At 50.7% G+C, this 25,663-nt stretch overlaps 1 protein-coding gene across 5 annotated transcripts in view; it reads left to right on the top strand.

Moving 5' to 3' along the window:
• PSD2 (pleckstrin and Sec7 domain containing 2) overlaps nt 1–25,663 on the top strand; it is a 72,026-nt gene that overhangs the window by 22,108 nt on the left and 24,255 nt on the right. For 3 of the 5 annotated variants that reach the window (XM_085073380.1, XM_085073381.1, XM_085073378.1), the window contains exons 2-6: nt 14,012–14,123; nt 15,755–16,335; nt 20,577–21,065; nt 22,151–22,345; nt 25,495–25,575. In XM_085073380.1, coding sequence (XP_084929506.1) covers nt 15,818–16,335; nt 20,577–21,065; nt 22,151–22,345; nt 25,495–25,575 — 1,283 coding nt within the window. In that variant the 5' untranslated portion in view covers nt 14,012–14,123; nt 15,755–15,817. Of the gene's footprint in view, nt 1–132; nt 234–14,011; nt 14,124–15,754; nt 16,336–20,576; nt 21,066–22,150; nt 22,346–25,494; nt 25,576–25,663 lie in introns of all 5 variants that reach the window. The other 2 variants (XM_085073379.1, XM_085073382.1) reach the window with 1 other exon arrangement.

Raw genomic sequence — 25,663 nt, 5'->3', positions numbered from 1 at the left:
TCCCTCCCTGGTTTCCTGTGAGCCTGGGGAGGTGACTGGCAGGCTGGGCTCACGGAGCAGAAGCACCTGTCCAACCTGGACAGTAACCACCTCTCCCTTCATCCTCACTGCTGTCCCTTTGTGTTCCCACAGGAGCTCCAGGAGTGGCTGAGATGCTCAGGGAGGTCCTTCCCTGCAGTCCATAACCTGGCCTTCCTGATCCTGGGCAGCACCTGGCTCTGCTCAGGTCCCAGGTAGGGACACTGATGATTCCTTTAGAGCAAACACTGTTCCCATCACTGGATCAGCCCCAGTGCTGATCACTTGCACCAGGCAGGGCCAGAGAGAGTAAGGTGCTGCAGGCAGCCTCACCAGAGATGCTGCAGCTGAGCTCAAGTCCTTTCTTGTGCTCTCCATGGTTTTTCTGGGCTCTGGGCCTCAGCCTGGTACTGGGCACATGGTTTGTCACCTACCTCCACCACTACAGCTTACATTCCCTTCACTCCTTTGTTTTCCTTCTCCTCATTGTCTCACATGCTCCCCTCATGGTTTCATGGTTTCTCAGCTCTGTGGTTTTGAAGGGCCTGGCTGGTGGCTGTGGCAGAGGCAGGGCTGGCAGGTGGCTCAGGCTGTCTGCTGTCGGGTTGTTTGAAGGAGCAGTGTGTCCCCATGTCCTGGCCAACAGCTGTGCTCACACTGGGTCCCAAAAGAGACGACTACAGCTGAAGGGATCTTCCCATTCTGAGAGGTGCCATGGGAGCTGGTCAGGGTGTCACCTCTGTGGTGCCACCAGCCTTGCCTCATCTCTTGCTATGTCCTCTTCTCTGAGACATCCTGGATGGCTCCCAATAAGGGTGGTGTTGGTGGGATGCCCTGACATCGCTGGCTGCTGTGAGACACTGCATCAGGAGCAGGGAAAGGGCAATGCTTCCTTTCAAGGAGGATGAGCCCAGGATTCATCCCAGGATTTTCTACCTTCCTCTACAGCATGGGACATAAACTGGTTCTATGGATAATCTCCCAAAGTCCCACTCTGGCAAAACCTCTGTGCACTGGTTTTGTGTCTCCTGCTCTCCAGGTCTGACGCACCACAGAGGCCCCCAGGCTCTCCGGGAGCTTTTCCTGTGTTGTGACTCTGGCAGGGACTATGCTGGGGACAGGGCCACTCTGAGATCTTCTGGATGAAGTGTTTTCTGGGCTGGGGGGCTCGCAGCTGGATTTGGTGTCTTGTGCAGTCACTGCCCATCCTTGTGTCCCCTCTGGGCAATGCAGCTGAGCTCCTCGTGTCTCTGTGGCCTTCCTGTGGCTCTGGGATGGAGAACTGAATTCCCTTCAAAATAAAAAACCTAGGAGATCAAATCCCAGTGATGCCCCTTTTCTGGGGGTTAGAGCATGTGCCTCTGAGCTCTCCTGATCAACACCAAGCAGGCAAACTGATATCAGACCCCAGTGACTGAGCCACTTATGGTTCACCAACTGTACTGAAAAGGCCAGGGAAAATGATGTGAGCTCAGCCTCCTCTCTAGCTTCTCCTGCCCCATGTGCAATTGTCTCTCTATGATTTTATTGATATGGAAAAACAAATTTGACCCAAATATATTTTTCTTTTAAATCTTTAAAAAATTGTGAGATAGTATGGAAATGCTATAATACCAACCTAAATTGAAGGGTTGCATTTTTTGTTTTCTGTATTTGCTTACCTGCTCCAAAGTCAAGGCATAAAGCTCAGTTCTTGCAATATTTTTTCTTAAATCCAGCTCTTCAGTGGTTTCAGCAAAAGTGCATCACAACTCTAGATGAGGTTTAGCTGACCTATAATTGCAATCTTCAGCAAGTGAACAATTTTTCCAAAAAATTTCACACGGTTCTGGGCAAAAGCCTCATAGAGGTGGAGAGGGAGTTCCCTGTGGTATCTTCCAGCCTTCCTCCTGCACCTGATCCAGAGCTGGGTGGTCTGAGGCCAGCTCAGGGGAACATCCAGGTGCTGCCATACACAGAGCAGGACCTGCTGACTGACCTCCTCCACAGTAGGCCCTGGGCACACTCACAGAGATCTCTGCCCACTCTGTGCATGGCCACTTGCTGTCGGTTGGTGCTGGACACAAGAGGAGAAGATAATCCTGGTCTAGTGGAAGGTGACCCTGCCCATGGCAGGGCTTTGGAATGAGATGATCTTCAAGGTCCCTTCCAACCCAGACCATTTTGGGATTCTGTGGCACCTTCTCCAGTTCACCCACAGCCTCTCCCCATTGCATGTCTGAAAGCAGTGTCTCCTCTCTGGACATCCTGGTAGTTCAAGGAGTGTTTGGACAACGCTCTGAGCACAGGGTGGGATTGTTGGGCTGTCCTATGCAGGGCCAGGAGCTGGGCTTGATGATCCCCGTGAGTCCCTTCCACCTCAGGATACTCCATGGAAGACAGACCTTGCAGACTTGGATGAGGCCTCATGTGACACAAGACACTGCTCCCCGTGCCAAGCTTGCCTTGTGTGGGGCTCTGCTCCTGCCCAGGTTCTGCATCTTTGCTCCTCACACAGGCACTGCTACCCAGGCTGTGGCAGTGGATGGAGGTGAACTGGGACCCTGGAGCTGTAGACACTTCCTAGGAGCAAGAGCACAGAGGCTGTGGATGCAGCCTGCCCAAGCAGGACACAGGCACAGGGGGAACAGAAGGGGTTTCTGGCCAGAAGGGGATACACCATGCAGGGGGATTCTGCTAAATTAAAAATATATATTTGTCTTTGCTGGTACAACAGAAGCTAGGGGAGCAGGCAAGAGGAAAGTGAGAAAGCTTTATTTAATTAGATTATAAGGCCCCAAAGGCTTCAGACTCATAAAAAAAATGAATTGATTTTTGTAATTGAGGATGGGGTTTCTGCCAAGTGCTGCCTTAATGAGTATTTAGGTTTTGCCTCCTAAGTTAGCAGCACCAGGCAAGGGCAGCTATTCAAACCACTCCTCACCAGAGTCTTGAGCTTGGAAAAAGGAGCTGACTGCCTGCTGTTGGGAGTGTTAACCTGCCTTTCCAGGAAAGGACATCCTGTGTCTTTTTAAGGCAGTTTATCCAGGTCTCTTGGTGTTCTCTCATTATCAAAGCCCTCTCTCTTCCCCAGAACCCAGGAGGCAGCTTTCTCCATGCATGGGTGTGGAAACTGAAGCAACAGATAATCATGAGGTTGTTTTTCCTCCCAGAAGTAGAGAGAATTAATTTGTTGTGCAGCTGAGGCAGTTTCCTTTGGCGGCTCCTTCCTAGGGGCTGGTGGGGCTGGTGTGTGGCATTGGGAACCCATCCTGTGCCACTTCTGCCTGGAACAGTGCCTGTTCCTGCAGGTGACCCTTAAAGCACAGCTCCCAAGCATGGTGAAAGGGTGTTTGGTGCCTGCCCAGCTGGGAGCCACAGAAAACCATGGTGGGCATTCTCCCTCGCCCCAAACCATAAGGCTGTCTAGAAAGAGCAAGAGATTTTATCCCAGACTTTTGGACCTACCTCCTTTCACCACTGCAGGCTTCCTCCACAGCCTTTTCATTTTTTATGCACAAATGGGGAGAGTTCAGTGTGCAGAGGTGGCTTCAGGATTTCCTGCATGCTCCCGCTGTGAGAGCTGGGATAAGTCCAAGAGGAGGGGACTCCAAAATGCCAGGTGGGAATGTTGGCTCAGAGCTGCCTGGGGACCAGGAGCAGAGTAATGAGCCCAGGTGAAAGGCAGGAGGTTTGGATGTGCAGGATCACAGCAAGATCACAGCTTGATAACAACACCTAAAATGCAGATGTGTTACTATTACTGCCATCAAAGCAGGGGAGCAGAAAAGTGGCCACAGAATTCCAGCAGCTTCTGGTAGATATAGGGAATGATCCTGTAGCAGAAGCCTGTGCTTTATGACCTGAACATTTTCTGAAAGCAGAAGGGCAGGGAGAGAGAGCCACTGCTCTCCAGATAGCAGCAAACTGCAAGGAGTGCACCTTGGGGACACTGTCCCTTTAATTCTGCCCACTATAGCAATCAGAGATTCCCCGTGTCAGACACACGACTGCAGCTTGCACACTTGTCTCAGGCTGCATCCCCTGCAGCAAACCCAGCTGCCACTCCTCGTGTGCCACTATGTCATTGGGTCACCGGCTGAGCCAGGCTGAGCAGCACTCATCTCCTGAACCTATTTCATCTTTACAGCACACTTATTTCTGGCAGCCCCTCTGGCCTCTCTGTGCATCAGTGAAACCTCAGTCCAGCATGTAATTCATCAGTTCCCACAGTCATTGTCTGATGCCCAAATGTAATGATGTCTAAGGAGCAGGAGAAAAGCCCTGAGAACACCTAAAAAAGTCTGCTAAGAGGAAAAATGACCTTATTGCAGCCTGGTGTTGCAGCTCTGATGTACCCTGGCCACCAGATCTAGTGCAGGGCATCTTGGAGGTTGGGAGAGCCTCTTGGTCCCAGAGCAGGTGTAGTTAAAACACTGTTCTGCTGCAATTACATCATCCTGATGTGCTTTTTGCTCTTTTTGTAATTCCTGATGCCTGAGCAGGCTTACCTGAAACAGAGGACTAGACAAAGTTAGGAGAATAAAAAGCAGATTAATTTATTAAAGGCCTTTAAGGTACATTTAGGGCAGACAGAGCCTACTCCAGAGGCTACACCCAAAATGGACCCTGGGTCATGAGGTCTTCACATTTTAGAAGTTCTTTCTTATTAGCATATTGGGCCTTAATTCTCCAATTATACCTTCAGGTGATGATATCAACCACCCCAAGCTTGCTCCCCCCAGTTCACTGTTGTTTACATATTTGGAGCCCTGAGGCAGCGAAAGTGTCCTTGGATTTCCACTCAGAGGAATTGTTTTGGCTAAAAGGTGCTGGGAACAAAGGTTTTTGGCATTTTATATGAAGCCTAAAACTACACACCAAAGCTACAGGTATGTGAAGAATAGAAGCTAAAAATTCTTTAGGCATCATTCCTGTGAGGAGAAGCAGCATCCTTGTCTCTATAAAGCACCTTTACATCAGTTTAGGAGTGTGCCTGTTCGTCTTTCATCAGGGAAATCCCTTTTCTCTCACTGTGGTTATCCAGCACATCCATTAAGGGCAGATCCAGCCTCTGCACAGAACTGCAAAATGGCTCCACCAGGGTTTCAGCTGCACTTTCTGGGCAACTTGCTCTGTTTTCAAAACAAGTCAGCTTCAACATTTCAGGCTGCTCAGAGCCATTCATGCTTAGGGAGGCCAGATCTGGCCATGTCAGGGTAAGATGTTGCTGTGGAAGTATTTGCAGCCCAAACAGGGTTGGCAGGGCTGGGTAGGAGCCCCGTGTTTTGAAAGTGGGTGTTTGCAGCAGAAGCCTCAGAGCTGGGGCTGCTGTCCCAGGCTGGGGGGGGCAGAGAGCAGCACAGTGAATTCTTCTGCTTGTAACACAAACTTCTAATGCAGATCAGACAGCCTTTCTGCTGACTGTGAACCCCGGGGGCTGAGCTCAGCTGGAGATGTCTGCATTTGGGTGAGCTGAGTCTCACTCAAAGTGCTTTTCCATGTATTCAAGCAAGTTCTGGTATATGCAAGTTCTGAGCAGCATTTCCTGTGCCATGTTAAAGATAATGATAACTCAACACATCCTAACAGAGCAGCGAAATCCTACTTTTCCTTTAGTGGTGCCATCCTGGTCTGTAAGTTCTGGGAATAAATATGCAATTATATTTTCTGCCATTTCTGCACCCTGCTGACTGCAGCCTGGGAGACTGAGCAGACAGCACATCACTACATAGGTGTGATGGAAAAAATGCCCCAGGCCTTTTTTCTTTGAGTGAAAGATGATGGAGAAAGGAGAGAGTGGTTGTGCTACCTGCAAAACAGACACACTTTGCAGAGAACAGAATGACTGTGACTCCTCCAGCATGGAAGAATGATGAAATGTTGGTGACTCCTTGCTTTTCTACAGCTGACAGGCAGTTTTCAGAAGGTCGGTGATGATCTGTTTGCCTTTGGAAGAGGAAGATTTACTTAGCCCACACTTCTTCTATAGGAATGTTTTCTGCAGTTTTGAAAGGGAAAGTGGAAATTTTGGGCTAAACCACATAAAAAATGTCTTGCTGAAGTGAGTTTATAGTCTGAGTATTTACTAGGAAAAGGGCTGATTCACTAGGAAAAGTCTGAGACGAGGTGATTCTCCCATAGCATTGTCCTGTCTGTTCCCCTGTAGTGCCTTCCTCTCTCCACTTTGCCTCTCAAATGCCTTGATTTGGTCCTGATAACGTATTAAAGTCCCTTCATATTAGATCTCATGTTCTCAGGCTGTTCCTTGCAGGTCCTCAGGGCAGACAGCTTTATGCCCAAGTGGAGCTGCTGACTTTAGTGGAATTGCCACGTTTCGTGCCCTGACACCCTCTAATTTCAGACAGGGAAGTTTCAGCCCTGTTGGCTGTCAGCAAATCTTGGCTGAGTCTGTGTTTTCGAGCCAAATAAGTGCATCTCAGTCTGATTTGGGTGAGGGAAGCTGTTCCTCCTTTCCTTCACCGAGATGGAAATAGAAAGTCCCCACTGGTGTGACAGTTACCCAGCTGTTCCCCTCACAGAGGGATGACTTGCCTTAGGTCCGAAGTGGACACTGGTTGATCCCATGTTATGCTTTGCTTGCTGAAATCAGCTGGAGTGATTAGTCCTATCTGGACTCTCCAGCAGCCTTTTCTGGACTTGTTACCTTCTAGGCCTGAACATCTTCAGCAGTCAAGGTCTCTGTTACCTATCTATGGGTGCCTCATACCAATGCTCCTGGTTTGGAGGCCAGCTGGAATTGCAAGGCTGGCAAGATGACACTCAGGAGCATCCAGGAGTCTTAACCAGTTGTTTGTCTCAAGGCTTGAGGACATGGGGACCATCATGGAGTGCTGCTGGGGCTTGGAGAGTGCAGAGTTGTGTTGGCAAGCAGAAAACAGGCTTAACTGGTGGGCAGGGAGAGCCTTTGGAGAGCAGGGCTGAGTCTCTGCTGGGCAAAACAAGGACCATTCATCTCTGCAAAGGGAGCCTGGTGACCCTCCTCACAGAGACTGAAGTTAGTCCTTTTTACCTGGAGATGGTCCAGGGTGGAAAGGCAGACCTTTGAGATGTCTGTGGATGTATATAATGATATCCACAAAGCTTGCTGTTCTCTTTCTCAAAGGAGGATCCTCTCCTTCATCCTCCACCTTCCAGAGTGGCTCTCTCACCCACACTAATGCCATCAGGTTGTTGCTGGTGATTCCCTGTGGATGAAGGAGTGCTATGTGGAGAGAATGGGAGATTTCCTCTGACACTGACAAGTGAGGAGTTATCTGGTGTTGCAGGTTGCTGCACGTCAGCTTTGGACACCACCAGCTGACTCCAAACCAGCTGTCTCTGATGTCAGCACCCACAAAAGTCTGTTTGCTGTCTTCCCACTCTCCTGACAGGTTTGGAAGATGCTCAGGAAGACCTTGCTCCCTGCTCTCTGGGTCACACTAAGCTCCCAAAGAGCCCAAAGCCAGTGCCCAGCCATCTCTACACATTCTGGTCATCTGGACTCACAGTGCTGCTGGTCCCCATGTCCCTTGGGCTGGAGGCCATCTGTCTGCAAACAGCTTGTCTACCAACTTCTGTGCTCAGAGCATATCCCTACAAGTCTGGTGTCTTACTAGTCCTCACCCCTGAGGTTTATGGATATGTTAGAGTGTGGAAGGAGTTTACCTCCTTTCCAGAACTCCATTTCATTCTGCAATACTGATCTCCAGCCCTCTGGATGTTTCTCCCAGGGGACAAGCAGGATGGGTTTGCCTGCTGCCTCCTGAAATCCTGCAGCGAGGCGTTGCATAGGTTTAGTGTAGACAGACAGCATGGCAGAATTTCCTTTTCTGGGGTCTGAGTCAGCTGCCAGCCCTGTTTTATTATTTTGGGTACTGGGAGAATGTGGGGAAGGAGGATCAAGCAAAGGGAGGGAAAAAGAGAGGAAGAAGCTGTTTCCATTTATGGGTTATGAGGAGCAGTTGCAACTCTTGTGGATTTTTATGGAAGGTAGCCCTGGCTGTGGGGAAGGCTGGGTTTTAATGAATTCAGTTACGATGCTGCACAGAACTGAGTGGAAAGGCCCCATAAACAGCCTGGTTTTGTGTAAAGGGAAAAACAACCCCTGCAGACAATCAGACTGTAAACTCCCCCTCCAGAGAAGGTGAGCACCTTCCCCAGAGCAGATAGGCACAGGAGAGGATGGAGCCAGCTCTGAGCTGAGCCTAAAACCCCTGAAAACTCCTGGCCTGAGTTGGACTCAACCCAACATGGACTGATTACAAGCTGCTTGTTCTGCACTAAGGCAAGGCTGGAGCCACAGGGACTCACCTCTTACCCAGACCTGGCATCCTTCTCTCAAGCTCTTCTCTGAGCTCTGGGAGCTGCCTGAAGATGGGGTGCCAGAGCACAAAAAGCCTCTGCCCCTTTTCTCCACCTTTTCTCCCATGCCAGGAAAGAGCTGGTTGGGATCCTTTGGTGTCCCTGAGATCTGCCTTTACAGCTGCAGACTTGAGATCTGTGCTGTAGGCTCATGGCCTTGGGCTCCTGCAGCAAACAACCCCAGCTCCCTCAGGGCGATGCTCCAGTCCCTTCATCATCTCCACAGCCTCTGCTGGACCTGCTCTAGGAGCTCCAGGCCCCTCCTGTCCTGTGGAGCCCAGAGCTGGGCACAGTCCAGGCTTTCACCCCTTTTCACAGGCTTGAGATCATGACTCTGTTTCCCCTGTGAAGGGAGCAGTCAGGTTTGCATGGTGCACACCCAGGGCTGGAGAAGGTTTAATGCACAAAGTGCTGCACAGCCAAGGTGCCAGTACAAGGAAAGGAACGTGCAAAAAATACTAAAGATACTTCTTTATTTTTCCCCTTTTTAATAACTGCAAAAGATTGCAAACAGGAAAGCTATTAAGGATTTTAAGACTCAGCTTTATTGTTTTCTATAAGCAAAAAACTGCTGTTGTTTCCCCAAGATGAAGTTTAGCAGGAGTCGTTTGGATCTGAATGTGTCCTAATTACTCAGGGGACTCTGATAAAAATTCAAAATAAGGAGCTGTAGGATTTGGTTTCAAGGAAAAGTATGTTCCATGCACAGTGATTTCTGATTACCCAAAGGCTCTTTTTTTAGCATGTAGCTGGTTTATTTTAGTCTGTGGGATATGTTTTATCCACGGCCTCTTTCCCAGTTTGGAAGTGAAGGATGTAGGACCTGCAGTTTGCACTGTCAGAGATGGATGGGAACCACTGGGACAGCATATTGCCCATGAGCAATGACCATCAGTACTCCAGAGGCTCTGCAAAGTGCATCTATGGTGTCAGTGTGTGGCTGAGGGCTCAGCCCAGCCCTGCCCCTCAGAGCCTGGTCTGCAGCAGAAATGCTGCAGGTGAGTTAGAACTTGGTGTCATCAGAGGGACTCCTGTCCAGAGCAGGGGGTGATGTACAGAAGTCTGGTGCTGATAAATCTTTGGTGTGCCCACATCTTGAGTTCATTATGCAGTGCTGCTTTCCCTGTCTCCAGACTGTAATAGAGTGATAGAAGTAAAAGAATTGGAGAAAATCCAGAAAAAAGTAGCCTGAATACCCAAGGGGGTGGAGAAGCTGTCTTCTGAGAACAGGGTAAGAAGGCAGGGTGTACAATCTGGAGAGGAGAGGCTGAGAATGATATGATTGAGGTCTTCAAAATCATATAAAAAACAAGCCCGTGGGAGAAATAAATGAGGATTTTCACAACGAGAATGGTAGAAGGTTTTTATTTTCTTCCATGTTGAAAGGGCAGAGGTCAAAGCAGAGACATGAGAAGGAGGAAATGTACTTCAAAAAGAAGAGCCATGGCTGTGATCTCTCCATGTCTCTGCAGGGTTGTCTCCTCAAAGAGCCCTGACCGTGCCCATGTGCAGGGTCATGTGTGACACCTGCCTTTTATAAATTCACTGGTAAGTCAGGTCCTAAAAGCACATCCATTCCTGTCCTGCAGCCACGCTGTGGATGGAATCTACAGCCTGTACATCAAATGGCTGCTGGGCACATTGCATTCCTGCTCAGAGGGGACAGGAACTCGGAGCACATGGTCCAGCACAGCAAAGGATGTCACTATAGGTACTTTATCCCAAGAAGTTCAAGATCTCTTCCAACCCAAACCATTCCATGATTCTGTCTTCACTAAGCCAGAGGGAATGGGATGCAGAGCAGCAAGGAAAAGCAAGGCTGCTGCAGGAAGCAGCCCAGCTCAGCATAAACTTGAGGAAAAGCTCATGCTTGACTAAGCAGCAGGATTCTTCAAGCCTTCCTGTGCCCCAGCAGCCAAGTGGTTACAAAAAACTGAAGTGGGAGCCTTTCCAGTTCCTAACGCAGGGAAGAAAATTAAAAATAAATCATTTCCCACCAGCCATTCAGCTTCAACAAAAGCTGGGAGACTTCCAGAGCCAGTCCCTGAAAGAGCTGCTGTGTAGTTTCCAGCCCCTAACACAATCAGGGCAAACTTTGCTGCATCTCTGCCCAGCCTCTTCGGGACTCGTGCTTCCCTGCAGTGGATGCCAGCCTGGCTTCATGGGTCCCGCTGCAAATCCAGCATCATCCCAAAGCAGATGATGGAATATTTCTGCTCTCCTTCCATCCCAACCAGCCCTGCCCTGTCTCCTCCTGGTCCAGGAGCTGTGCAGGACGTGGGGCTGGTGCAGAGAGTGAGTGGCTGTCCTCCATTGCTATTCTGTGGCTGTGGGAACATCACAGTGGTGAGCTGGTGCTGCTGGAATTCTAATAAAGGAAGGTAATTGCAGTTGGCTTGCTGGGTCTGGCCTGCAAGAGAGAGCAGCACGAGATGGCCACAGGGTTGGGGTCTTCAGTCCCTTCAGCCTCTGTCCTATCTCTCCCACCAAGCCCCACTCTGGGAAGGAGATGGAAAGGCCATGGATCATGGATGCCTCATCTTCTCTTAGCCATTTCTACAGCAATAATGTCCTCTTTCTAGCATGAATCCATGTTCTTCTACTTAGGTGAGCCTTACAGAGCTGGTCCACTCCAAATCGTGGAGCTCCTAGTTAACAACTGCCTACAACTCAGCAGAGCCACAGTAGCCATCTTTGTGATGAATCCTGATTGGGATATGTTCTTGCCAGTCCCTTTTTTGAATGCTAACCCATGTTATGTTTGGGGGAGGCTGGGAACACTGGACATGCAAGGGCTGTCCACCCTACCCCCAGGACCTATGGAAGAGCAGTCACTTGAGAAGGTACCTGAGCCTGCAGAAAGGGCAAGACTTGTGAAAATCCACTGATGAGAACCCACATACCACCTTCCAGCCCTTATCTCCGTCAGAGAGCACTTTGCCAAGCAGAGACAAAAGGAATTGAGGAGAGACTTGGGGAACATCACCCTGCAGTCCAAGGCAGCTAGGCTGTAGAGCTTTGGGACAGAGGAGCCCCAGAGGGACCTCTGGACACCTCCCTGTCCCTTGTCCCAGTGCTGCAGTGTGTCCTCTCCCTACAGCCTGGTTGAAGCTGTGGCAGCTTCAGAGGCTGAGCTGCACTTCAGTGCTTTCTAGAGCAAACAGAACGGTGTTGAGAGTCTGGGTTTGGGCTTTGTCCAGAGCTGGTGACCTTTCAGCTCTTTGCTGGAGGCAGATGTGCACAGTTGCAACCAGCTGTTCAACCGTTTTTTGTCTTCCAGGTTTTCCAAGCTGTGGCATCACAGCTCCTCCCTTTTCCCATAGAGCTTCCCCACATGGGTGGGGAGGCAGCAGGTATGATGAGCTGTAGGGTGGGAGAGACCCTCTGCAGCTGATGTGGGATGAGCTAGGAGTATGGCAGGAGTTGACTGCTTGACTTCAGTACAGAGCATCACCCTGAAGAGCTGGGATTGGAGCCACAGGCTGTTACAATCCAATCTCCCAGTTCCTCTGGAGATTCTGGGAAGCCTCAGCCACTGATAAGCTGTGTGTGCTTCGAGTGACTGTCACTGCAAGTAAAAGCCAAGTAGCTGGTGACTTGTTGGGAGTTTGTTATGAGTTTCTACACCCTCAGCCTGTCTGCAGACTTTGGGTGATGCGACAGCCCCCAGGCAGGTGTGTGCAATGGAGTAGGGATCCAACGGGAGACATTTAAACCTCAAGGATCAGGAGGCTGCAAGAGGCCTGGATTTCTCCTCCTGGCTCTGCTCAGCTCCCAGTTTTGTCACACTGGAAGCTGATGGTATTCCCAGCTCAGCAATAGTCTGTGCACACATCCTGCCAGGCTTTCCCAGTGCCTCTTCTCCAGCAGGAACACAGGCCAAGGAAGAGCATGACTAAGGCTTTAACTATCGATTCCTCAGCACTCCTTCCAGACCACAGACATTCCAGTGAGACTTCACAGAGGCTGAAACAGTAGTATAATTCTTAACAACTGGAGTAGTTTGTATGTAATAAAAAAAGTCAATTTTTAAAAATATAAATAATGTAAATTAGTTAGAATTAGGAGGGATGGATGGGACACCAAACTTACTAAGTTTTGACAGCATTTCTTACTCAGCCCCATCTCCTAACTGCTTTTAGTTTCCTGTTTTCTGGTTGCACACAGCTATGCCAAGCTTGAGCTATTGGACTGGAATTCAGCTTGGGTGGCTCCTAATGGAGTTTTTGGATGGATGGCAGGGAGGTTGGGAATTTCAGCTCAAACTCTTTTGGCTGTTTTTAAAAAAGTTGACTCAAAACCTCCACATTATTCATCTCCCATTAAGAAAAAGGCCAGCAAAACTTTGCTGGAAAGCTTCCTCCAAAGATTTGAGCAGTGGCTTGGCATTGCATTTCTCTCATGTCTGTATTATACCTTTTCTTTGAGAAAGTAAACATTTGTTAGGTTTTCAGTATTTTTTGAGGTTACAGTGTGGTTATGCTCAGGAGAGTGTTGGTAGTTTTGCAAGTAAATTCCTGGGAGATGCTGCATTGGCTTGGCCCTGTTTGTTCATGAGAACCCCAAGTGCCTGGGACTGATTTTCTCTCCTGGATTTGGTGGGAAAGAGATTTACAGTTTTTCCCTCTTAATTTGGGATGGCAGAAGAACAGGCTAGAAGAGTCTTGGCCCACAAGTATGAACCTGAGGACTGTCCCAGGGGCTTGTTTTGACCTCCCTTGTGAGGGCTCAGCTCCTGCAGGTGGGATTCTGGGCTGCAGGGGGCTGATGTATTGGTGTCCCAGGAAGCCTAGGCCAACCTTTTTCTTGCCAGGCTGGTGGAAAATGAGGCTGAAGGCCTACAAGGGCAAACCCAAGAGAGGGTATAAGCAGATCCCTCCCCAGGGACTCGACTCAGACATCTGCTGCCAAGCTGCTCCATGCGCTCTTTCCAGCCATTGGAAAGCAGGTGGCACATCTGGAGCCTGATGCACCCATCACCTCTAACAGCACACAGGCAGTGGTGTCCTGTCTTTCTATCTCCATCAACTCTGTGCAGGTCTGGCCTGTGAGCTCAGGCAGCTGTCTGTAGGTGACACACCATCTGTGGTGACCTGACATGCTCCTCCAGCAGGGAGTCACCTCAGGGAGAGGCATCACTGTCCATCCCTGCATGTACAAAAGACTCTGCAAGAGAAATGTTACTCCATCAATCACTTTGACAGCTCAGATTTGCTTGCAATTAGTTCAAAGACCTTTAACCTGGCTCTTGTTTGTTGTTGGGGCTGAGGAGAGTTGTTGGAGGGGATCAGTCTATAACTCAGGTGTCTCACTCTGTGGATGTGGTGGGTGAAATTGGACATTCTGTGGGCTCATCATCAAGTTTCTCCTGAAACTTGCAACCACAGAGGCCCTTTGCTCCATTTTTTAGCCGGTCAAGGGGGGCTTCATAAGGAAAGATGTCAGAAGTCCTATGTAAGGAATACTCTTGCACTGCCATTTCTGAAAACCCCAGAGAACTAGAGCAAGCTGAGGGAAAAGCACTTGCAGTGCTCTGCGAAGAACGAGCCACAGGATGGGTCTGGGATGTGGAGCAGCAGCAGGGTGGCAGGAGATCATGAGGATTCCCCTCTCTGGCCTGGGTCTCACCTTCTCTGCTGCCTTGTTCCAGGCAGGGGCCGTGCAGGGATCGGGAGCGCCCGGCTGCGCCTGGTGCGATAGGTGCGGCGATGCTGCGAGCACTGTGACCGCGAGGGATGCACACGGATGCACGTGGAGAAGAGGTAAAACTGCCAGCACTGCCTCCTGGAGGGACCTGCCCTGTCTCATGACTGTGGCTTGTGCAGCCCTTGAGCAGTGCTTTACCCCAAAGCCATGGTATGTGGGCTCTGAACTCCCCAGCCTGTCTCAGCTCCCAGCTGTGGGGAGCAGCACATGGAGAGCGGGTGAGATCTGAGGTCCAGGATTGCCTGGGCTGTGGGACTGGAGCAAAGTTAGCCTGGAAATGGAGTTCCACACCGCATCTGTCCTGCTCAGCAGCAGCTCAGCATGTGCCTATGTGGATCTGCCCATACCCAGGCCACAGAGGGGTGTTTGGGTCTGAATCCCACCTCTCCCTTGAGAGAAGAAGCAACCTCAGAAATTACCCATCTCCAACCCCCTGCCATGGGCAGGGACACCTTCCACTAGCCCAGCTTGCTCCAAGCCCTGTCCAGCCTGGTCTTAGACAATTCCAGGGATGGGGCAGCCCCAGCTGCTCTGGGCAAACCTGTACCAGGGCCTCTCCACCCTCACAGGGAGGAATTTTTTCCTAATCTCTAATGTAACCCAGCCCTCTGTCAGTAGGAAGGTGTTTGCCCTTGTCCTGTCACTTCATGCCCTTATCAAACTCCCTCTCCAGCTCTCTTGGAGTCCCTTTAGGTACTGGAATGGGTTCTGAGGTCTCCCTGGAGCTTTTGCTCCTCCAGCCTGAACAACCCCATGAAGACAGATAATGTTTTAAAGATATCTGTGAAGACACATATTGCTTAAAACCAAAATCAGCTGTTACAATGGCTCAGCCTGAATGCCATGCAGAATACTCCTGCTTCCAGAAGAGATCATTTCTGGTGGCACTTGACTGCAGCTGTGGGGGAGTTATGATGGAGTAAAGCTTGCACAGCTCTGTGGGGCTGAGGATTGTGCTTGTAAGACTTTCAAGCTTTGCAGCAATGGGCCTATTTGCCAATAAAGTGCCTTTTTATCATAAAACTATTTGTCTCGGTGCGAAATTGTGTCCTTTCCTTGCCCTACAGAGAGAGCATCCCAGGATATATTCAGTCAGGACACTTTTGCCAGAGTTTTAGCTGGCAGCTTGTGACACCCTTCAGCAGTACTCGTGTGTTGGGAAAAGAGAAGTGGTGCTCTGGCAGGCAAGATGCTCTGCAGAATCGCTCAGTCAGCAGGGAGAATCACACAGGTTGGCACAGCACAGCTGCTTAGAAGGGTTAGAAAAGAATAAATCACACTTATTGCCTGTTTCACCTATTTCTTCTATTTCTGGAGGGCAAGGAATACTGGGGAATAGCATCCCAGTAGCCAGTCCGGGAAATGCAGCCGTGCCACGTTCCTGTTCCCAACCCTGAACACTAGCAGCCTGCATGGGACAGGTCCCCTGTTGTGAGCCTGTCTGGGGTTATGGGAGCAGCAGGAAAGGTGGGTGTCTGGGCTCCAATGGCTCTGCACCACAAGAGCAGCATTTCCTTTCTGGAGTTCCCTGTGCTGAGTAAGGAACATTGGGCCTTCAAAAGCACCAACCGCCAGAATGGTCCTTTCTTGCTTTTACACTGAGGATGTCAGGGTGGGGTGGGAGCTTCGGTCTGCCTTTCTGAGAGCCCTTCCCGCTGCCCACGGTGTGGTTTCTTTTCCCTTGCAGGTAGTACCGAGCCTGAGCTGAGCGCGGGGAGGATCCCGTGAGCGCTGGGACAACGAGCGGAACATGAGCGAGACCAGCCCCTTGCCATGGTCTGCCGCAGATGAGAGCGAGCCGCATTCCCCGGGCTCGCAGCCGTCCCCGCCGGCCTGCAGCGATGGGGACGAGCAGCCGAGCCAGCCTGCGGAGCCTGCCAGCGGGAGAGCCAGCCCCCGGCACGATGCTCAGCCCTCCCGGGCGGAGGGGGAGCGCGGGGACCAGCGGGACGAACATCTGGACGCGGTGACGGAGGCAGGCGAGAGGCTCAGTGAGCAGGGACAAGGGACAGGCGCTGGCAGCGAGAGCGCCCGTGCGGCCGGGGCACTGCTGGCCAACGGGGTGGACGCTGCGCTGGCCGCGGGGCGGGAGCGACCGCCGCTGCAGCCGCAGGACGGGGACACACCCGGCCCCAGCAGCCCCGAGCTGGGCGACAGGGGCTCTCCCAGCCTGGAGATAGCGAGCGGGGCCCTCAGCAAGGAGCGGTGGCACAGCGTCCTGGGATCCTCAGAAGCTCTGAGCGCTGACGAGGCAGACGAGCAGTTCGGGTGAGTGCAAAGCCGCCGTAAGGTCGGCTCAGTCCTGGTTTGTGCGTGTTGTTTTCGAGGCTCCTTGGTTCGAGTTACTCTGCTCCGTGTGTAACTCATCAGTTTAAGAAGCTGCAGCTGCTCTCATGGCTGACTGTGGCTTTCCACTCCTGTTTCTCTTTGGGCTTCTCGAACATTTTTTTCCTGTTTGTAACTTTTTACTCTTTTTTTCTCTCTGGGCTTCTCACACAGTTTTTCCCTGTTACGAATGCAGAAAGCTATGATTAGAGCCAGTGTCTGCCCACAGAGTCACTAAAGTGAAGGGGGAGCTTTTGGGATCTTGAGAGTGCTGGGTGCTGGTTGTGCTCACTTTGGGGGTGTCCCACTTGCAAGTTGGAAATTCAACTGCAGCACTTTTGGCAGAGTTACATGAAATGGCTTAGGGCAAGTACAACAGCCTAGGGATGGTGGAGAGCCAGGCTTATCTGGTAGGCTGGTGTGCCCTGGAAGTCCCTGGCAGCATGGCTAGCTCTGGCAGTCCCTGGGCTAGCAGGTGTCAGCTGTGTATCTGAGGGCAGGCAGGGCACTGAGCTTTGCTCTCTCGCACCTGTGGCAGGTGTTACTAGTGCCTGGGTGACACAGGGACAGCAGTGTGAGACAAAAGGTACAAGTGTCGTCCTGTTCTCAAGTGCCTGAGACAAACCTGCTCATGTAAAATGCCCCTCAGTCTCTGAGTCCTCTCTGCTGGCAGCCTGGCTGACAGGAGAATTCCAGGCTGGGGGATACTCACACTGGTGTGGTGTCCACAGCTGATTTTATGCCTCTGCAGGTTTCTAGATCTCCGTCAGACTCTGCAGGTTGGGTTCTTAGGAGGAATGACAGGTCACTGGGATTAGGTGAGGTGCTTCCTGTGCCATTCCTGCCAGAGTGGTATGGATGCTTCCCTTTGCCACCAGAAATCAGCCAAGACAAATGGCTCTGTACTGTAGCCACTAGGGGCTGATGTCTGCTGTGAACATCACAGCCCTGCCTGTGCACCTACCCTGTGGCAGGAGACATGCTGCAAGCAGGAGGGGCTGAAGAAGAGCAGCAGGGGTTGTCCCAGAGGAGAATGGCCTTCTGAAGAGGAGCTGTGAAAGGGACAGGATGGCCAAGGTGGCCTCAGCATCACCTCCTAGCTCTAGCCCTGTGCAGGCTCCATGCTGAGCTGTGCCTTCTGAGCACTGTCTGGAGCGTGGGCAGCAGAGCTGGGGAGCCACGCAGGGAGTGGGCTGACAGCAGGCATCCCTCCTGCTTTGTTTCTGTGGTGTTGAACAGGCTCCTTTATAAAAAGCTGGTGGTTTGTTTCACTCAAGGCCCCCAGCTAGAAGCAGCAGCACTGCTTCAAAAAGCACAACTGAACGTATTGCAGAGTGTCCAGGGCAGGCTGCTGCTGTCCGGTGAGTTTGGTGAGCCTGTCCCCAGGCAGGTCCCACGAGCCCTGTGAGCATTGCAGTCAGGTCTTGCATAGCTGCAAGTCTCTCAGGTTTCAGAGGAATCATATTTATTTGGTAGGTGGCTCCCTGGCAGAGGCTGCGAGTTCCTTAGCGAGGAAGCTAAGGGTGGTCAGAGAATGCTGCTGCAATCACTGGAAGTGCAATTATTTTAAGGTACTAGGGCATGAATTGGTAGAAGTGGCAGGCTGAGGATTTGGAGATGATGCAACCTGACTGGGGTCTGCATGCACAGTCCGTGATCTTGTGCTCTAAACATATTCACTTGGATAGTAAATAAGTCTTTTTGGAAGCTGAATGCTCAAGGGACAAGTCACACGCTATATTCAAAGCAGAAGGGCAGCTGGAAAACTTCTGGGACGCAGCTGAAGTCTGGGAAACCACTGAGTGCCTGCAGATCGGGTTAGCTCGCTGTGTTTGAGCTCATGAGTGCTTTGAGCACCTATCTGTAGGGTAAATGGCAGGAATGTGTGGCTGGGCCAAACCCAGCATGGAGCTGCTCTGCCCTGACCGCATGGACTGTGGCTCTGCTGGGTCAGTGTGGGCCAGGAGGAACTGACAGAAGGACCAGGGCACTGGGAATTCTCTGTCATCCTGCATCACCTCTGAGTTTCCCCAGTTTTTTCTTTACTCCCCTTTGGGGAATTGCTGTTTCTGTAACGACCCATTCTGGATATAGGAGAACAAGGTCCGATGTTTTACTGATGAGCAGCCAACTATTTGTTTGATCATTTGTCATCATCTGCACGTTACTGCTTGTAGGATGCATTTTCTTCCTGAATTTTAAAATACTTTACAAGAAGGTGTTGAGTCTTGCTCTTCCCACTGGAACAGAGAATTAAAGGGGGAAGTCATCCAAGGGCATCACTCCATGGTAGTGCTGGAGGAAGAAACCATGATTGTCCTCCTGAAGGTAGGTTAGTTAATCTGTGCAGGAAATGGTTGGTAAAAAAATATCAGGGAAATACAGCCAAAGATTTAGTGCTTGTGCTGCAGTTTGCATTAAATGAATCCCTTTCCCCCTTTCTGGTTTCTCCCTTGGCATCTATTGTTTGTCAAAGCCCCATTTTCCTTTCATTGTGGTGTGTTGCCTAGAGGTCTTTTACCTTCCCAGAAGCCCCCAACATTGGCCCTGCTGATCTCAGGGAGGTTGCAGCTCTGCAGTCCAGCTCTGACATCTACCAGTGAATGATACTCTCTGCTTTCAGCCCCATGAAGTCATGGTAAAAGGACAAAATTTTTAACAGAGAAATCCCCACCTTTTGCTTGTAGACACACTCAGCACCTGCAGTTTTGGGACTGCAGCTTTTGCCCACACATTTCCTCCCATGGCAACAACATGGCTGTCAAAAAATTCACATTCCATCAAATAAAGTTTCAGAAAAACTTTGCAGAAAGACTGCAGTGCAGAGGCAAGAAAGTCCTGGTTTCCATCATGTCCTTCTCTGGCAGGACTCCCCACTCCACCAACACAGCAAACTTGTGATGGCAAGTTGAACATGAGCCAGCAGTGCCCTGGTAGCCAGGAGGGACAACCATGTCCTGGAGGAGCACAGCTCCATGTACCACGCTGTAAGCCATAATCCAACATTCCAGAGACAACTTGGGGGGCAGCACAGGCAATTAGATACCCTATTCCTGCGATATACTTGCACAACTTTGTGATTACAATACAAATAAATATATCAGCAAAGCAATTGCCTTCCCTGCTGTGCAATGAGTAGGTGACACTTCTCTGAGGGGAGGCAATGTCAGGTTCATTCACGCGAGCAAAGTCTTTCTCTGTGTCACACACAAGCCTGGCTTTGCTTACATGGGATGCAGACAATGCTTCCAGGCTGGTGTAAGCTGTGCAAAGCCTCTCTGTCCTCTGTCTTCTGTGGGACAGTGCAATGTGCCTGATGTGTTGGTGCCCACTGAGAGAGATTTTCACAAGGGCAGGTAGTGACAGGGCAAGGGGGAATGGCTTTAAGCTGAAGGAGGGTAGGGATAGATTAGATATTATAATGAAATTCTTCCCTGTGAGGGTGATAAGACACTGGCACAGGTTGTTTAGAGAAGCTGTGGCTGCCCCATCCCTGGAAGTGTTCAAGCCAGGCTGGACAGGGCTTGGAGCAACCTGGGATAGTGCCCACAGCAGAGGGTGGAACAAGATGATCTTTACAGTCCCTTTTAATCCAAACCATTTTATGCTTCTATGATCCATCCAGGACCAGCACTCCTGCCCTGATCTCTGCAGTCTGTCCCACACTGTCTTTGCTGGGGCATTTGTAGGGACACAGACTTTCTCCCTTTGCTGTCTGCTGAGTTTGGTTCAGGGGACAAGTAAAGGGCTGGAATATACATGGTCTGTGGTGTGAGCAGTTAATAGAAATTATTCTGCACAACGTATTGAAAGAGCAGGAGCTGTCTGCCTTGGGATTATGGCATTGTGGGACCTGTGAGGTAATAACCAGCAGGTTATTCTGGCATTGGATCCAATAGCAGGTGTCATGTGCAAAAGTCTCCAGTGCAGAGGTCTGACTTTTTACTGGGACATGACCAAATTAAGGACTGGCTGGGCCTCTGGGGTTGCTCATCGCAAAACTGTTTTTTCCATCTCTAGAATCTTGTGACAAAATTGAGAACCAAGCAGGTTATACCACAGAAAAGACCTAAGGGCCATAATCATGGCAGCCATTTCTGCCTCTTCTCTTGCTTCCCAGTTGCAAGTGGAATAGGGCAAGAATTGTCCTGACAGTATTTTCTCCATTTCTCCTTCTGGTCCAGGTTTGCTTCTGGAGATGGCAAGCTGAGCTGCAGTGATGATGACAGGGAGCATTTCCAGTTCAAAGACATCAGGGATGGCTTCAGCTCGACCTTCGAGAAGATCGTTGAGTCTGACCTTATGAAGGGCACCTACTACAGCAGCCTGGACTCTTTGGATGTGCTCTCCCTCACCGACGAGACAGACAGCTGTGTCAGTTTCGAGGCCCCACTCACCCCACTGATCCAGCAAAGGGCCAAGGAAAGCCCCGAGCTCTTGGAGCAGAAACTGGCAGCCCAGCAGAGAGAAGCCCTTCACCACATGGCTGCTGATAAGCAAGAGCAGGGGGCAGCCAAGCCAGTGGAGGGTGATTTTGGGAGCCCTCTTAGACACTCAATTACCAGCAGCAGGTCAGAGAATGTGCTGAGCCGCTTGTCCTTGAAGAGTATCCCAAATGGGTTCCACGTGGAAGGATCAGAGGAAGATGCCACAAAGATCATTAACTCCATCAGGTAAGGCAGGGAGTTTCTTGGGCAGTGGCTCCTTTTCTTATGGAATCCCAGCCCAGGAACAAGGCTGAGTGGACATGATGGAGTTGGAGCTGCTCTTTCACCCCTGGTGCTTCCTGTCATGTGCTATCGTGGCAGAGAGGCCAAACACCAGTAGGAAAACTTTTACCTGCACCTGCAAAGCCCTCGGCAGGTTTGGGATGGTCAGGTGCTCTGAAATGTCTCTGAAGTGCAGGGAAACCTCAAGGAGGTTTCACTTAGGACTGGATGCCTCTACAGAAGCCTCCCCAGAGGTTCTTCTGCAGGCAGTGAGGAGATCAGCAGAGACTTCATCCACTGGACCAGCTCAGACCCAAACCATCACCCCTGGGAGACAGCAGCTCATCTATAGGCCACTTCCCTGCATGAGGAAGCCAGGTGATGAGCAACCAGGTCATGGGAGAGCTGGAGCAAGGTCATATATCCAGTTATCAGGCCAGCAGTAAGTCACACTGCTCAGAAATGCATGAATTGGTGCTGTAAGTGGCCTTGGACAGGAAAATAAAGGGATGTATGCCGACCTGCATGGTGCCAGCAGGGTTGCTCAGAGCATTGTCTGTGGGCACAGCTGACCATGAGGCCACCAGGCAACTGTGGGGGAAGCAGCTCTCCAGTAAAAGCAGGTCTGGTGCCAGTCCTATTGGCACGATTTGTACAAGTGCAGTTTCTCATCCTTGGCAAATAACCCGAACTGAAAAGCATAGCATCTATCCCTAAGATTTCCTGGATGTCCACAGCTTGGAAAGAGCTTGGTATCCCTGATGGGGGTAGAGGAAGCTTAAAAGGTGGTGAGGCTGCTTACTTTGACACATCCTCATTTCTCAGGGGAAAGTTACCCTCTCTCTGACCTTTCCTATTAATTTGGAATTACACTGCACTATCTCATTTGACCTGAAACGAAGGAGGGTTTGTCCAAATCCTGTTCACAGCCATATTGCTGGCTTTTTACATGTTTTTTGTGGAGGCAAGAAGAAATCAAAATGTAGCATTTTCTGTGGGTTTCATCAAATCATGCTGCTGCTCCTTGAATGTTTCTTGTGTTTGTACAGCGACGCCAGCCTGAAGGACACCCTGTCGGACTCCGACTCGGACATGGGCAGCACGGAGCAGCTGGACCAGGGCAGCACAGACACCCTGGCAAATGGCTGCAGGGCAGACAGCGAGGCTGCCAAGAGGTTGGCCAAACGCCTCTACAACCTGGAGGGCTTCAAGCGCTGCGACGTGGCCCGACAGCTTGGGAAAAAGTACGTGGGAGCCAACCCTGCAAGGGGGTGACAAACACAGTGATGGTGGGGAGGGACACTGGGCATGCTGGGAGGGCAGAAAAAGGCAGGAAGGGACAAGTCTGTGTGCTGGATGGAGTCAGGGCTGCTGGAGATCCTTCCAGTTGGAACTGGAAGCCCAATGCCTTTAAAATATAAATCCTACAAGCTAGCTGCAGTATTGGGCATTAAGTGTCACAAGCTGCTGCCCACCAGAACTGAGAGCTTCCTGCCTTCAGTAAGAGCCCAGCAGGACCAAGGCAAACCAAGGGTTTGGGAGCCAGACCTGCCTCTGCACTGAGCTTCCTGCCACTCCCCAGGTTATTCATGTCTGCACCCCAAAATGTTCTTGCTGCAGAGCCTCCCAGCCCAGTCTGTACAAGGGCAGCAAGAGTTGTCTGGAGAGCCAGGGACATGCAGGAGGTCCAGACTCTTCAGCTGGTAGATTTGCCTTGGTAGGGCAGAAGGGAAATCAAAAAATACTCCAAAGTGGGAGAGTTGCAGAGATTTCTAAGAGACAGAGTAACAGTAACAAGTGTAGCAGTAACAGATTATTTTAGGATGCTAGTGGGTGTGAAGGCACCAATCCCCATCATCCTTTGCCTGGATCAGATATAATCTGTGTTGCTGGGATTTTTTTTTTTTTTTTTTTTGTCCCTGAAATGTCTCCCCCCTGCCCAGATCAGCAAACCCCACCTCTCCCTCAGCAAATACCCACACTTTCAGTACCAAGGATTGTCTGTGGTTCCCAGCTTTGTCCTGGGACAGAAGCAGCCCAGGAATGATCTCCTAGAGAGGCTCTTCGCATCACCTGGCAACATCCTCATTCTCCTCCTTTGCTGAAGTTCTTGTAGCAGGTGCATTGCTGGTTGCTGTTGCCTCAGGTGTAACATCCTTCTCCTTTCTTTCAAATTTGCCATGACAGCTCACTGAGGGGGAGAAGTTACAAGCAATGGGTTTCTGAGTCTGTCCCTTTGCTCTTTCCTGCAGTCCTCACTCACACCTGCAACCCTCACACCTTGGGAGGCTGTTTGGTGACCCACATCTGGGAATCAATGCAGCCTTTGAAATAAAAATTTTGTTTTGATCAGCTGGGTTTTGACATCTGAACCATTTCCTGACATAAGACCTAAATAGAACTCCAGACTCTTGGATCATGCAGCTGGATTTGCAGAGCAGGAAAGGAAATAGGATGAAGATTATAGGTATTTATAGGTATTAATATGGGTGTTAAGTCAGTCTTGCTCACCTAAGACAATGTAGGAACGATCTATAGTACTGGGAGCAGACTAAGTGTAAGGAATGCTTTCAGGCCAGCTACATGTAGGAGGGCTGTGCAAAAAGTGAAATCTCATTTTAAAGCTATTTAGCTCATTTTACCACTTTTTTTTTTCTTTGTGATAATTGGCAATTTTCGTAAAAAAACCCAAAACCAACAACTAAAGCCAAAACCATTCATCATTGTCAAACAGGCAGAAAAGGCTTGATAAATAAGGAAATGCAGGTTGGATATAGTTTGTTTTCAGCTGACATATTTCTGTGATAACCTCAAATCCAGAAATTACTGTTTTCCCTCTGAATGGCAAATGTTTGGGTAACTGAGCTCTCCATGGAAGACTCTTGTTCCTGCACTGGTCTGTGGCCCTGTCTCAGCTCCATCAGTGCCCATGGTCACATCTCATGCTGGGTGGAGGTTGAACTGTCTCAGGCCATGAAGGTGGCAGTGCCAGGCAGTTCCTTGCAGGGTTTCCCAGAGTTGTCCTGCACTCACCATATCACTGTGGCAGCAGCCCAGCACAGTTCCAGCATCACAGTGCCCTGGGATGTGGGGTCTGTCAGGGTCCCAGCCATGGGCAGCATGATGTGGGCACATGACCTATTTCATCCCCCAGAGATGAGGCTTTTCCTCACACAAACTTCCTGTGGACAATCTGGAGTGACCCAGGTGACTGTGATGCAAAAAGCAGCCTGGACATCACAGGTTTAGCTCTGCAGGGCAGTGGGATTCAGTGTGAAACAACACACATCTGTCCATGCCCAGACACATGGGGATGGACTGGGAGAAAAGGCCAGGGCTCCTTTGTTCCCCTGGGATGGCTTGTGACCCAGCAGATCAGAAAAACTCCTGGTGCCTGGACCCTCCCAAAGCAGGCAGAGGGAGGGAGCATCAACCCGGGGTGTAAGGTGAGAGGAGCTCTGTAGAGGCTGGCAGTGTGGAAAGGGCACCATCCAGAGGATGCCAGGCATGTCCCCACAGGAAATGCCTTGCAGGGCCACCAGCCAGAACATGGCAGGAATGTCCCTATGGGAAATGCCTTGCTCTTCTTGTAGGAATATCTCTGTCATCATGGTGGAAGTGTCACCCATTCCTGCAGGAAGGGCTGGCACTGGCACAGACACAGAGAAGGATAATTCCTCAGTGAGGAAACCAAAGCAAACACATAAGCCCATCTTAGGGTGGGACATGGTCTTGCCCTGGCCACTGTTGTTATCCCATGGCTTGGGGCATGGTAACTGGCTCTGGAGCTCTGGGAAAAGAGTCCCATCTATGTCACCGAGCTCCTGGAGACACAGGAGTTTGTTGGGGTCTGACTGCCTTCTGGTGTCTTGTGACACTGTCCAGTTCCCTTGGCAGAGCCAGCAGCATCTGCCTGGAACTTATCTGAGCTCTCCTGCTCCAGTCTCCAGCAGCATCCATCTGCCACGGGAGCAAGGTGCTCTGGTGAGAGGGTGGGATGGGAGTTTGTGTGGAGTGAGAGCAGGAATACTGCAGGGGTAGGAGGGGACACATCCAGCAGTGGGACAGAACCAGGTGCTGGAGGAGCACAGGATATCCTTATGGCCTCCTCCTCCTGGCTGGTTTGGGAGAATGCTCTGCCTGGCCAGCAGCATGACAGAGGGGTGCAGCAGGTCAGGTGTCTCCCATTCTCAGGTGTCTGGGGCTGGCTGTGGGCACATCAGGGAGCTCTTCCAGCAGCATTTCAGGCCAGGAGCAAGTCTCCCTGGGTCTGGGATCATGTCTGCAGTCTTGCTGAGATGAGGCTGGCTAAGAGGCAGCATTCTGCTGATCTTCTTGTGGACAGTGTCTTCTTCCCTGATGAAGGGGCTGACCACTCCCTCTTTAATTACAGTAATGAATTTAGCAAGCTGGTAGCAGAGGAGTATCTCAGCTTCTTTGACTTCACTGGCCTGACCCTTGACAAAGCACTCAGGTGAGTGGGGCTCTGGGATGGATGGAGTGGTGGGGTTTTGGTGGTTCCTGCAGGCTTCCCAGCACCGTGGGAGCCATCCATGTGATAG

The sequence above is a fragment of the Lichenostomus cassidix genome, chromosome 13, assembly GCF_008360975.1.
Source record: "Lichenostomus cassidix isolate B80296 chromosome 13, HeHo_3.0, whole genome shotgun sequence".
NCBI lineage: Eukaryota > Metazoa > Chordata > Aves > Passeriformes > Meliphagidae > Lichenostomus > Lichenostomus cassidix.
The sequence above is the reverse complement of the archived record's forward strand: the minus strand, read 5'-3'. Positions and strand labels throughout refer to the sequence as shown.